The sequence below is a fragment of the Eschscholzia californica genome, unplaced genomic scaffold (genome assembly GCF_041429995.1).
Source record: "Eschscholzia californica isolate CP2 unplaced genomic scaffold, dmEscCali1.0.p SCAF_5, whole genome shotgun sequence".
Lineage (NCBI taxonomy): Eukaryota > Viridiplantae > Streptophyta > Magnoliopsida > Ranunculales > Papaveraceae > Eschscholzia > Eschscholzia californica.
The window spans coordinates 1,221,610-1,236,642 of record NW_028238472.1 but is presented as its reverse complement, the minus strand read 5'-3'; the positions used below and the strand labels follow the sequence as shown (position 1 = coordinate 1,236,642).

Sequence of the window (15,033 nt, the reverse complement as noted above, 5' to 3'; positions counted from 1 at the left end):
GCTCTTTCTATAAATAAAAACCCTAGAACTTGACCGCCTCCAGCTCTTTCTTCCAAAACTGAATACAGGACTCAATCAGACCAAAATTTCAGACCACATGCGCAAAAAAAATTCAAAAATCGGACTAGACAAAGGTGAATACTTAAAAAAAACTTTCCCCCAAACTGAAACAGCTAGGATGTTTCCTTCAACATTTAAATAAGAAATCTACCATAACAAAAAGGTATTTTTTTTCCATTTCCAATTGAGCATACATAAAAATTTAACAAGTTTCCTTTAGTGTACATTTCTCCTACACAGTACCCTGGTATAGTCTGTGCCCGCAAGGTACGAAAATTTCTATATACATGCTACGTGATCAGGGCCGTGCGGTGCCCAGTGCGGGCAGGGCGCCCGCACTGGGCCCACCACCGGTTGGGGCCCACAATTTTTCTTTTCTTGTTATAAGTTCCATTAGATCACGTGGGAGATGAGTAGGGAGACGGGAGATTAGTGTTTCTCTCTCTATAAAACCTATTAATTGTAGGCTTAATCATAGGGGAATTTGTTTCTCTCTCATTATTCTATTGGTCCACCACTGCATGTGGGAGAAACCACCTACCATAACTCCACTTTTTATTTCTCTCCCTAATGCAAAATTGGGAGAAACTTTCCACTTTCTATTGATACAGTAAAGTCACAATTATGCTAGAAAAAGAGAAAAAAAAATCTCAATTCCTTTAACCTCTCCCATTGTTTCCAATTATAAAGTTATTATTATTATTTTTTATAAAAATATTATTATTATTATGCTTTCTTAGAAATATTAGGTTTCTAAATGTCTGTACATAAATTATTAGTTTGATTTTTAAATTATAAAAAAGAATTGGGGTTTATTGTAGCATACTAGATTGGATATTGTTTTCCTACATACAACATCATTCAAGTTTTGTAGCTTCTACAAATAAGAGGAACAAAAGAAAGTATATCCAAATTGAAACGATTCTATCAAATTCATCTTATACTGGTATTTTGATTTTATTTTTCTTTGTAGTATTATTTTGTGTTATAATTGCACCCAAGTTTTATTTGAAGTGGAGAAAGATTTCATGGTTTATTGAACTTAAGTTATTAAGATATAAATAATGTTGTTGGACTTGGTCATACTTTAGTTGGTCTTTGGACTAAGAATTTAAAATTAGGCGGTTACCGTGTTTATCATTTTAATATGTATCAATGTCATTGTAATGACGATAATATATCGTACTCAACTCCTGAAAAAAATCTAAAAAAATCTAACTAAGTTTACTGTTTGATTTTAAATATTTTATGATTGATTAGTTATTTCATTTGTGTAGTTTTATCTATGGCACGGAAAAACACAAATCTGAAAATTTGAAGAACCAAGAAAGAAAATATTATTTTTAATTCGTTCGTTATTTTCCTTTCGAAATACATTATTTTTACATTTGATTGTACAAGGGGGCCTAATCAAATTTTGGCACTGGGCCCTCAAATTCTCAGACACGGCTCTGTACGTGATTATCGCAGAAGCGTGGGTGACGGGGTCGGCCGCACCGCCCCCCCATCTTCCATGGACTCCTTCCATTAAAAAATTTAAATAACCAAATTATATAGGTAGAAGGCTACTATTGAACATACAAGCAAATTTAGCTCACTTGGTTCCACTATAATTCTAGATTAACTATCTTGTTATCTTATAAGTAGAATACTAAACCAAACATAAAATAACAAAACTAAACATTTGAGTTTTCAAATTTTCTTCCTCTCCATGCACTTATCTTTCTTTCTCTTTAACTTCTTTAATCTAATAGATTGGAATTTTTTCTTTATCAAATTAGTATTTTTTTTCTTTTCTGTTTTAATCTTTAAACAAAAGTAATTAATGTTTATTGTTGATGTAGGCTCTGTAACCATATGCTCAGTTTGTTGATGTAGGCTCTGTAACCATATGCTCAGTTTGTTGGATAAAAAAAAAATATTAGTATTATAATTCATATGATGGAATTGTGATTTTCTTTTTTTAGATTCATCAAATTTATTATGAAGCATTATTTGAATTGTATGATTTCTTCACGGTCTTATTACCATATAAAGGGCACCGATTAAAATCTGGCACCAGGCCGCTAGATTTTCAGCTATGCCACTGGGTTATCGTTACTACCTTGGCCATTTACAGATATTCAAGTAGTAAAAATAATGTTCGGCCAAATCATTGTCACAATGCAAACTATTTGTAAATTATTGAAATCCTTTGCAAATAGAGTGCAAGTCTTTATAATTAATGTGCAGACCTTTTCAATTAATATGTAAGCATTTACAAACCTTTCGGGAAATTGTTTATAAGTATTCGTTAGCAGTGTTCAAGTCTTTGTATACTATGTAATTAGCAATTCTAAAAAAAACATAAAAAAACTTCCATTCCCACTTGTTATCGTGGCAAGATCATTGCCAACTTACTGCAAATCTTTTTGAAACTTATTGCAATTTTTTGAGATTTCTTGCAAATGATTTTCAAGCCATTTACAAAAACATCAAACAACACCAACGGTGGGAAAAACTGATTTTAGATTTTAAAGAGCCAGACTTGTACGCATTAGGATTTTGAAATGTAATTCAATAATCAACAATCAACAAATGTCCCTATCAGCTAGAATGTACATCCAACTTATAAACTAAATTTCTTGAAATCATTAAACATGTTTATTTTAAATTCTTCACATGTCTAAAATCAAAATTAACAATCAAACCTCAAGCTTGTTGGTTTAGAATTTTAAATTTTGAAATCCTTGAGCAATAGTAAATTATCAGACATCTGAAGACTACCTAGTAAATATTTGAGAATCAACAATCTGCAATAATAACAAAGAATCAAAATCTCTTGAAAAGCAATCCAAAAAATGTTCAAAATGGTTCGCGGGAGAGAGAAACTGAAAAACAATTTTACTTTTTTATTTTTGAAAATATAACTTTTTATAGTTTTTTTTATTGAGTAAAACCAGAATTACATTCATAAGTGAAATCGATCCACAACATTACATGGTTTGAGAGTTTTAATACCTCTGAGAACTACATGAGAGTTACATAAGTAAAGTACTACTACACAAAACTTCCGAATGTAAAGTGCCAAATGAGAGTTTTATAGTTACTATTGTCTTTTTCCTACGTAAGATTGATTAGGGTATGTTTGATACGTGAGTAAAGTGGGTAAGAAAACTAATTTTCGTAAAATATCAATTTTCCACTGTTGGATTGGTACTCTGAATAAGAAAATCGTTTTCTTGTAAGAAAAAAAGATAGGAAAATAGCTTTGTGAATTTTCCCACACAATTCTCACCCTCTCCCATAAAAAAATAAAAAATAAAAAAACACGCTCTCTCTCTTGTTTATCCAAATATCCCATCTTCTTCTTTGTTTTCTCTCTTGAACACTATCTAAACTTTCATCTTCTCTCTTTGACAGTTTCTGTGGATTCTCTCTCTCTCTCTCGATTTAACTCTCTTTTGATTGCTCTCTCGTTCTCTTAAACCATCTCTCGTCAGCATCTTTATTCTCAATCTCATACAACCTACTCACCATCGTCAACCATCTATTACTAGGCAGAGATTATGGTTCTTGAAAATCTATTTCTTCTTGAACAATCTTATTTCTTTGAGATTGAAGCAAAGCTTAGGATTTTCGGATATTTGTATCTTCTTTATCAATCTAATACCACGGGATTGAAGATACATAAAAAATGGGAAACAAGTTACAAACCAGATATTTGTTCTTATTGTTCAACTGGTGGATGCAAATTTTGGTTTCATCTTCTTGTTCTTGTGAAATTAGGGGTTTCTAAATTTTAAACATTTTTAAAATTATGATTTCTGAAGTTAGGAGACTTCAGAAATTAGAGTAGAGATCTCTGAAATTAGGGTTCATGATATAGTTAATTTATGAATTTTGGTGTATGAAATGGGAGTATTCTGAAATTGAGTTTCTAAAATTGGGAAGTTTATTTCTATAATTGGGATATTTATGAGTTTAGGATTTTTAATTATCATCCAACCGGGAGGAAGAAGACGACCGTAAAATTTATTTCTGAAATTGGAAAATTTATTCCTAAAATTTGGACATTGATGAATTGAGAAATTTACAACTAAAATTTGGACATTTAGAGTTTCTGATAATAGGAAGAAGGTGATGTCGAATTTTCTAGAGGCACTTCCAAGGGAATGGCTTAATAGGGTTGAATGTGGTTTGAGTTTTAAAAACACCTTCAATTTTCTCATAATCAATCAAACACTAGAACTTGACTTTCGTATAAGAAAGAAAGTCATTTTTTTCTCATCAGAAAAATGTCGATTTTCTTATTCGAACATTCTAACGTATCAAACAGACTCTTAGGTAAATATCACAGGGCGCCGTAGACTAGAAGACAGAACAGGTCCCTTTAAACAAAAAAAAAAAAGTTATGTCAAATTTACGAAAATTGATTTAGTGGGATACATATTTTTAGATCAATGTCCGTAGACAGTCTGAAAACTTTGTGTGAAATTTGAAGTGGACGAACAAATAAGCGAAATTAATCAAAAGAGATCATTTGGCCGAATCCAACCACCCACCTCATATTTATGTACCCAATGTGAGGATAACCCATCATTTGTGCTTTTACATCGTCATAACTACTAGTAAATGATTTTAAAATATAAAACTATGAACTGTCTCTGTCTGTAGATCATCTAATTATTGACTAATGATATTTTATTTTGTTTGTATTGACTACAACAATCATTACAAAGATATTGATGTGTGATAAGCACGATAACGATCAAATTTAAACTCTTACAGAAACAAGTCAAGATTTTAATTGAACCACCGACCTAAAATTCAACTAAATTACTGACCCAACGCGGCAACGCCTACCAAAATCACTTTATCTATAACAAATTTCAATAAATTATGACTTTGCATCTAGAATCGAACTTGAGACCTCCTCATTGACCGATAGATAGGAGTTGTTGGCTATCTACTAGTTATGAAGATGACAGAAGTCAAAATCCTTTTTGTGTGACTGTTAACTATTAAAATAAGGTTATTAATATTATTAGTATGTCTTATGCGATTAATCATCTTCCTTAGGGGGGGTAGTGGAGCGGGACTTTCACAGACTTTCATAGACAAAATGTCCCGTAGACATTTCAAGACATTTCGGATGAGTTATTATAGACAACATGTGTTCATAGACATTTTCAAGACATTGAGAGTTTGTAGACAAAACGTCTTTATAGACATTTCAAGACATTTGATCCATAGACAAAATGTCCTGGGGACATTTTAAGATCTTGAGTCCATTGACAAAATGTGTAATGCATATTATATTTGTGCTAATCAAAAATATATTTTTCGACTTTTGTAGACATCTATGAATATTTGTGGACATTTGGTAGACATTTATTATTTTAATATTATTATTATTATTTAATCACATGAAATAATATATTAATACTAACATTTCAAAAATATATTTTTCGACTTTCGTAAACATCTGTGAATATTTGTGGACATTGATGGACATTTGGTAGATATTTATTATTTTAATATTATTATTATTTTTTAATTACATGAAATAATATATTTATACTAACATTTCAAAAATATATTTTTCGACTTTCGTAGACATTTGTAAATATTGTGGACATTGATGGACATTTGGTAGACATTTACTATTTTAATATTATTATTATTGTTTAATCACATGAAATAATATGTTTATACTAACATTTCAAAAATATATTTTTCGACTTTCGTAGACATCTGTGAATATTTGTGGACATTGATGGACATTTGGTAGACATTTATTATTTTAATATTATTATTATTGTTTAATCACATGAAATAATATATTTATACTAACATTTCAAAAATATATTTTTCGACTTTCGTAAACATCTGTGAATATTTGTGGACATTGATGGACATTTGGTAGACATTTATTATTTTAATATTATTATTGTTGTTTGATCACATGATGGACTTCAAATGTCTCTTGTTTTTTGAAAGACATTTTGGCTTCCAAATTTGTCCCAAATCCTTCACAAATTCATCAAACTATGAAGTCCACCAAAGTCTGGGACATATTTTGTCTACAATCGAATGCCTCGGACTTTCATAGACTCTCAAATGTCTGGATTTGAATGCCTCAGACTTTCATGGACTCTCAAATGTCTGGATTTGAATGCCTCAGACTTTCGTGGACTCTCAAATGTCTGGATTTGAATGCCTCAGACTTTCGCGGACTCTCAAGAGTCCGCGAAAGTCTTGCTCCACTACCCCCCTGAGAGTCCGCGAAAGTCTTGCTCCACAACCCCCCCCCCCCCCCCCTCCTCTTAATTGGCATCAACTGTCACTCACTCCTCCTTAGTCCTGACAAAAGCAATAATTTCCCCCCATACGTTTTGTTCTTTCTCACTTTTCCTCTCTCTCTCTCTCTCTCTTCTGGTTTTAGGGTTTCAAGAGAAGAAGAAGAAGAATCCCATGGCGGAATTAGGGAAGAGAAAGTTAGATTCAGGATGGCTAGCTGCGAGATCAACAGAAGTTGATCTCACTGGAATTCAACTCACTACTACTCATCCTCCATCTTCCACCTCAAATCCTCCTTGGATCCAAGCTCTTGTTCCCGGAACGTACGTAATTTCACCTCTCTCTCATTTGGTTTCCAATTGAAGTACTACTGATTACATGAGATGTTCAATTTTCTATTATTTTCTTTCGATTTTGATAAAAGATCGACTTGAATTGTTGTTGTTTACAGTGTTTTAGGAACATTATTGAAGAACAAGCTCATACCAGATCCTTTTTATGGAATAGAAAATGATACAATTATTGATATTGCTGATTCTGGAAGAGATTATTATACATTCTGGTTCTTCACAACTTTTGATTGTGCTCCGGTATGATCAATCAACACACTTTGTCTTCTCAATTTTTTTCATTTATAACATAACTTAGATGTTTGGGATGTTGTTTCAAGCTTGAATTTACTCTTAAGTTTGTGGTCATTCAGTTCAAAACCAATTGGCAGTGAGCGGGGAGGACTTAGATATTGTATACTTTGTTTTTCCATGTGGGACTATCCTCACACGCTTCCTCACTTGTGACGTCTTTTGAGCCTAATACGTGTTTTTTGGGGTGACGTAGAGCACGTCTTGCCATTGAACTTATGACACTGGGGCCTAACTCTGATACCATGTTAAGTTTGTGGTCATTTACCTCAAAACCAATTGGCAATGAGTGGATAGGACCTAGATATTGTGTTCTTTGTTACTACAATACCCTTTTCCCATGTAGAACTATTCTTACACGCTCCCCACTTGTGGCGTTTTTTTAGCCTAAAACGTGTTCTTTTGGGTGACAGAGAGCACATGTTGCCATTGGACTTATAGCTCTGCTACCATGTTAAGTTAGTGGTTATCCAACTCAAAACCAATTGACAATGAGTGGAGAGGACTTAGATATTATGTTCTTTGCTATGTAGTTGATCTCGGTATCGGTCTCGGTCCGGCCGAAGGCCGAGACCGAGACGAGACCGAGATTCTCGGCCGAGACAGCAAGTGTAGCTGTTAGCTAATGGCCTACTACTTAGGCATAAAATAAATCCTAATCTACTAAAATTAGGTTCTTGTGTTCTTTATTTCTTTATTAGTTCTTAATTCTAGTTTTTACTACTTACTCTAACCTAATAATTGTATAAATAAATCCTAATCTACTAAAATTTTGAAAGTTTCGAAAGAATTTTCAAAGTTTCTGTACGGCATAAAACCTAAAAATTCAATATAGTATTATTGCTATTTATATTAGATCTATTGGGAATACAATAAGTAGATAGGATTAAAGAAGATAATAAACAGTAGTACACAATTAGGTCCAAGAGTTTTTCAAAAAAAAAAATTCTAAATATTTATAAATTACTGTCTCGGTCTCGGGTTGTCTCGGCCGAGTTTCGCCGAGAATCTCGGCCAAACCCTAACTCGGGGTCTCGGCCGAGTCTCGTCTCGGGAGAGACCCGAGACCGAGACGAGACCCGAGATTCTCGGCTGTCTCGGCCGAGACCAACCACATAGGTTCTTTGTTACTAGAGTACACGCTTTTCCTATGTGGGACTACTTCTCACATTTACTAATACGACTCATGGTATAAGTAGTGGTTTCATGAGGGATTTCAAATTCAATTTCATGTGCATTCTCAGTACTTCAATTATACAAAGTCTAGCTAGTCCCTGATCATGTTAAAATCTCAGTAAGAGGTTTTGTTTAGTCGATTAGTACTCTCTTATCTGATGTCTTACTCTCTGGAACATTTTCTAGTTCTGATTCCGATTTTTTATTGATCAATATTTCTAATGGGAACAGTTTATTGTAGTCAGGAAACCAGCATGTGGATTTGAACTTCCGCGCGATTAATTACTCAGCAGAAGTATATTTGAATGGCCACAAGAAGATCTTGCCCAAGGGAATGTTTCGCAGACACTCTCTTGATATTACTGATATTCTACATCCTCATGGTCATAATTTGCTCGCTGTTCTTGTTCATCCTCCCGACCATCCTGGGACAATTCCTCCCGAGGGAGGCCAAGGTGGTGATCATGAGGTATAGATATTTTCCTTACAATTATGCATCTGATTATCAAGTTTGCACGGGGGTTCCATAAACAATAAGTTTTGCAGCAAGGTAAAACAGATGCAGCTAAACGAAACATGAGTGTCTTCAGAGAAAAATTTTGAACTTGTAGATAAACATATATATATATATATATATAATATACTGAAATACCTTGGGTTGGATTACTTGGCTCTGAATATATTACTTAAATTTTTTCATAGTTTATTGGGCACACCTATCTTTCACTGGGTAGGCCTATGGGTAAGCTGTTTTTGTATAAGATTTCAAACATGTCCAGCTAATAAGTTTTTATCCCGGTTAGATTGGGAAAGATGTTGCTACACAATATGTTGAAGGCTGGGACTGGATGACTCCAATAAGGTAACTGTTTGCAGTTCTTATTTGCCAGCAGCTCCTTCCATTAGTTCATATTTGTATCGGTAGAGCCATAGAAAAAGAAAGATATATCATGGTAGCTGCTAATATGTGTCAACTCTATGATTTGGAAAGTTTTCTATTTGAATTTGTCTGCCAACTTCAGATGAAGAATCGTAACTATTTTATCCTGCCAAGTCCCTTTTCTTGTAATACTCCTTCATATATTCTTTAACTGTAATGACACAAAAGAATAGATTTTAGAACATAATGCCTAAGTCTATTAACTTTCTTATCCTGATGAAAGCAAAAAAAAAAAAAATAACGTTTTTATCGTCCAAATTACTCAAATGTCTTTAAACTACAGGGATAGGAATACTGGAATCTGGGATGAAGTATCCATCTCTGTTACTGGGGTAAGTTACTGGTCCAAGTTCTTGATTTCCTTTAATATTCATTTGTTTATATTATAATCCCTCAGCTGTTTCAGTAGTCCAATTAAGATGCTTTGATCCTAGGGAACTTAATTTTTCTTATGTTATCTAACTCTGCAATGCCTTTGCTTACTCCTAAATCAAAATTCTCAGAGAGATTTTCCCTCTTACTCTTCATTGTTGTAACTTGTATGTCCATACCTTTTCTTAATATGTTATGATTGTTATCAATAAAGTACTATTTACTTCTATGCGCATAACAAATTTTTGAAATAAATGCAGCCAGTAAAAATAGTTGATCCTCACCTGGTTTCGTCCTTCTTTGACCATTATGAGAGGGTGTATCTGCATGCTAGTATTGAATTGGAAAATCGAAATGCTTGGGTTGCCGAGTGCTCGCTCAATATACAAGTGTCAACTGAACTTGAGGCAGACATGGCCTTGGTTGAGCATCTACAGACTACGCATTTGTCAATTCCTCCTGGAGCGCGAATCAATTATACATTTCCGCAGGTCTGTATTATAATCTTTCTTCATTAACAATTTCCAGCTTCGTTGCATAAACTCTGGTTTTCTCTGTCACCTCTTTGTGTTTTGTGTTAAAAGTTATATTTTGTTGAGGTCGCTGGAATCATCTGTTATATTACTCTAGTTCTGCCTTAAATGCTTGTTGAAGTTTTGTGGCATTTTTATTTACTGAATACTGATAGAGAAAATTCGGCAGCTTTTTTTCTACAAGCCCAATTTGTGGTGGCCAAATGGCATGGGGAAACAGTCTCTCTACAATGTAGGCATATCTGTTGAGGTTAAAGGATTCGGGGAGTCTGATTCTTGGAGCCATCAGTTTGGTTTCCGTAAAATCGAAAGTAGTATAGATAAAGCTACAGGTGGAAGGTATACTATCTTGTTCAGAGGCATTCTTGACAATGTATCGTCCTATTGAAGCCCCTAATTCATGTATTTCTGCAGGTTGTTTAAGGTCAATGGACAACCCATTTTTATCCGTGGAGGGAATTGGATATTGTCAGATGGGTTGTTACGTCTTTCAAAGAAACGGTATGAAACAGACATTAAGTTTCACAAAGATATGAACTTCAACATGTTACGTTGTTGGGGTGGTGGATTAGCTGAGAGGCCAGAATTTTACCACTACTGTGATATTTATGGTTTGTTGGTATGGTCCCCCTTTCTTACTTCTCTACTTTTATCTATCAGTTACGATATATACATACATATTCTGAAAATGAAACTCATGTAGCGAATCATCTGATTTGGCTAATCATTAGTACACCAAAAACATCAGTATAAACCCAACAAAGACTAATTGATTTTCTGATGGCAGTCATTGTCATTATTCAAATTAGCCAAATGTTGAAGTCTTAATATTTCCTATTCAGACATCAATCTTGTTTTCCTTGATAATTAGTTCAATCTTTGCAGGTGTGGCAAGAGTTTTGGATAACAGGAGATTGTGATGGACGAGGTGTTCCAGTATCAAACCCTAATGGTCCTTTGGACCATGACCTTTTCTTAATTTGCGCAAGGGACACTGTAAAGCTCCTGCGAAATCATCCTAGTCTTGCTCTTTGGGTTGGAGGAAATGAACAAACTCCACCTCATGACATAAACACCGCCTTAGAGAATGACCTCAAGCTCCACCCATATTTTCATACCCCTCCTGGAATAAACAACGATGTGGTAAACTTAGATGATCCTAGTAAATATCTTGATGGTACTCGTGTTTATATCAAAGGTTCCATGTGGGATGGCTTTGCAAATGGGAAAGGGGACTTCACAGATGGTCCGTATGAAATCCAGAATCCGGAAGATTTCTTCAAGGACAGCTTCTACCAGTATGGATTCAACCCAGAAGTTGGTTCCGTTGGGATACCTGTGGCAGCTACCATTAGAGCAACGATGCCGCCAGAAGGATGGAAAATTCCACTGTTTAAAAAACTTTCTGATGGTTACGTACAAGAAATAGAAAACCCTATCTGGAAGTACCATAAATACATCCCATATTCAAAACCAGAAAAGAAGGTCCGAGATCAGATTGAACTCTACGGAACCCCAAAGGACCTAGACGATTTCTGTGAGAAGGTTAGACTTGCAAATTTTTGTTCCTTGGACTCTTTTCTTTTGATCTTGTTCTGACCAAGGAATGAAACTTCCCGAAATTTCACCGAAATTTCGCGAAACGTTTCCTAAAATGAGATTAGGTGCACGAAATAACACTTACAACTATTTCCTGCATAGTTTCCACCGACATGATCGAAATTCCACCGAAGTTGTGGGAAATTTCGAAATTTCCACCGACATGATGGAAATTTCGACCGACATAGTAGAAATCTAGCAAAAAAACCGGAGAAACTAATACTAGAAATATATCCATTTCTTCGTCTTTTTCATCTTCATTTCTCTTAGATCTTTCTTGATTTTTATGTTATGTTTTCCATGGTCTTAAATCTACTTGAATGATTTACGCCTTGACTTAACTGCCTAAATTGATTTTATCTTAGTAACACCTCTAATATAACTGTGTAATTGACGATACCTTCTCAAACTAACATAGTTTGTTAATTATTATCAGTAAGAATGTTATCTTTTGGGTGTTATAGCCAAAATATTATTCAATTTACCCCCAGAAGTAACTGTGTAATTGTTAATACTCCCTCAAACTAATAGATAATGTTAAACATCATTTTTATGCTTCATTATGGTTTAATAATCTTGTTATACATAATTGCATCATATTTCTATCATTTCTGTAGATTTGTAAGATTTCCACACTGACCGAAACATTTCTACGAAAGGTTTCCACTTTTGGACCGAACGAAGTTTCCACCAAAACCGAAATTTCATTCCTTGGTTCTGACTGATAAATTACATTTTCAGGCACAACTTGTTAACTACATTCAGTATAGAGCTCTGCTCGAAGGTTGGACTTCTCGTATGTGGACAAAATACACAGGTGTTCTTATATGGAAAACTCAGAATCCTTGGACTGGTCTAAGAGGTCAATTCTATGATCATCTCCATGATCAAACGGCAGGTTTCTATGGTTGCCGCTCTGCGGCAGAACCAATTCATGTCCAACTCAACCTTGCTACATATTTTATCGAGGTAATCTAAGATTTTAAACTACTCTACTTGGGGACTACATGTTGAATTTTTTCAATTTTTGAAGATCGTCCATGTTGTAGTCGGGTTTCAACTTTCAACCGTACCCTATAGCTTCTCCTGAGTACTTGAATATCTAATGGATCCAGCGCGAAACCCATAGTGAATAAGATATAGAATCTTATAAATTTATTTCCATTTGTTTGTTTTCTTAGTTTAACAATTTGGGTAGAAGAATCGATACAGACGATATGAAACCGAAACCTGAGAACAAACCATGCTCGGAGATCTCTATACTCTAGTTCCTTGAACGCCATTAATGATTGTTACTTACTGGCTTCAACAGGTAATAAACACAACAGCAGACAAACTAAATGATGTAGCAGTGGAAGCCTCTGTTTGGGATTTAGATGGAAAATGCCCCTATTACAATGTTACAGAGAAGCTCTCAATACCGGCGAAAACAACCCAAAAAACCATCGAGATGAAGTATCCGAAGACGAAAAACTCGAAACCTGTTTACTTCCTTCTCCTCAAGCTTTTCAAAAGATCGGATAATACCATCCTTTCGAGGAACTTTTACTGGTTGCATCTCCCTGGTGGAGATTACAAGCTTTTGGAACCATACAGGAAGAAGAAAATACCCCTCAAACTAACATCGAATATTATGATTAGAGGATCAAGCTATGAAGTTCAAATGCAAATTCAGAACAAATCTAAGAATCCAAACTCCCAAAACCTAGGTTGCAGAAACCAAGAAGATCATTCGACAAGTGGATTGTCAGAGGAGAAAAGCGAAACGGGTTTGTTACAGAGAATATGCAGAAGTATTTCGAGAGTAAATGGTGACGATTCAAAGTTCCTAGAAACAAATGGGAATGATTCTGGAGTTGCATTCTTTCTCCATTTCTCTGTTCATTTAACAAAGAAAGCCATGGATGGAGAAGATACAAGAATCCTTCCTGTTCATTATTCCAATAACTATTTCTCTCTTGTTCCAGGGGAGAAAATGAATGTGAAGATTTCTTTCGATGTTCCATCTGGTGGCACGCCTCGTATAATGCTTCGTGGGTGGAATTATCAGGAAGCGCATTCTGTTTACTAAGACAGGTAAGTATCGTATACGTATAGTATGTTTGTTAGTTTTAATGACAACGGAAAACATAATATCTGAGTGTGTGTTGTATATTTTTCGTTCAGAAACCTTTGTTTTGAATAAAATGCTTATATAAGTTGTAAGCTACCTCCACTCTTCTCCTGTCCTCATTTGTTCTCGCGTCAAACCAATATTACCTAGTACTCTACTCCCTCTCGCATCCCAAAACTCGATTCTCTGTGGTGGTTTCATGTTTTAATGTGTACAAGAATTTTCTGTCGCTAACTAACACAATTCTTTGTGTCTATAAGTTCGACTATTTTGAAAAGTCAACTACGAGAATTTCTTAATCAAGTTGATTTTGTATTGTCTGCAACTACAAGACTTTCTTGACAACAAGCTAAGATTTTATATTTTATGTGGACGAAAGGTGTAAGATTTAGACGTTTCTATAATATGTGCACCATTGAGAGCAGAAAGCATATCGTTTTTAGCCGAGGTCATTCCTGTACTCGTACGAAATTAGATCATTCATATAAAAAGACTTTCTGTTTAAGTTTCGTAGCTTCGACGTAAAGTATTTTAACTTCTAAGGACGGATTCCTAATGGAAATTATCGATGGGAAAGTAACTTTACATATGAACAGTCTGAATTTCGTGAGATTCGGAGATTGGACGCGTGATGTTTCTTCAAATAGGATTTTTGAATGTCCCAATAATGAAATCGGACTTTGAAGTTAAATTTTCCCACAGGGAAGTCATGGATATTGATATGAAAGTCATTTTACATAGGTTGTCCGAATTTCATCTAATTACAAGATTGGAGAAATTTCCTCCAAAAATTTGGAACTTGTAGTGAACCAATTTTCTTCAAATGCAGCCTTGAATGTCTAAATATTATAATCTGGAAAAATTCCTTATGAAAAAACGGGGGATATTGATATTCTATGTTAACAGTTCGAACCTCATGCAGTTTGAAGTCTACAAAATTTCCTTCACTAGTTTAAAGGTTGTAGAACGCGAACTTTCTACAAAAAAAGAACACGAACTTTCTACAAATATCTAAACAATGAAATTCATCCTTAGAAGTTAGAACTCCTAAGTTGTACATATTGATCACAATGTCATTTTGCATGAACATAAATAGTCTTGAACTTCATGCGGCACCATAGATCGACGAAATTTTCTTCAAATGTTTAAAGGTTATATTTTTTTCAAATACAATTTTGAATGTCCAAATATTATAGGCCGCGGCTTTGGAGAATAAAGAACAATCTCCAGGGAATAAAATTTTTTAGAGAATCATGTATTTTTTTGTAAATTTTCGGTGAAGTATTTTATATTAGTCTAAAAACTTACTTGATCAAA

At 34.4% G+C, this 15,033-nt stretch overlaps 1 protein-coding gene across 2 annotated transcripts; it reads left to right on the top strand.

Moving 5' to 3' along the window:
• Positions 1-6,373: 6,373 nt before the first annotated feature.
• Positions 6,374-13,812, top strand: LOC147536015 (glycoside hydrolase family 2 protein). 2 transcript variants are annotated; one of them, XM_086643645.1, is made up of 11 exons: positions 6,374-6,665; positions 6,794-6,932; positions 8,401-8,628; positions 8,963-9,021; positions 9,383-9,431; positions 9,732-9,962; positions 10,174-10,343; positions 10,419-10,623; positions 10,890-11,549; positions 12,345-12,572; positions 12,916-13,812. In XM_086643645.1, exons 1-11 carry the CDS (start codon positions 6,517-6,519, stop codon positions 13,672-13,674), a joined length of 2,877 nt encoding a protein of 958 aa, XP_086499771.1. In that variant the 5' UTR covers positions 6,374-6,516; the 3' UTR covers positions 13,675-13,812. The 2 variants fall into 2 exon arrangements, with proteins under 2 accessions (XP_086499771.1, XP_086499772.1); XM_086643646.1 differs by having other exon boundaries at positions 6,435-6,665; positions 6,794-7,500; positions 8,103-8,628.
• Positions 13,813-15,033: the final 1,221 nt, after the last annotated feature.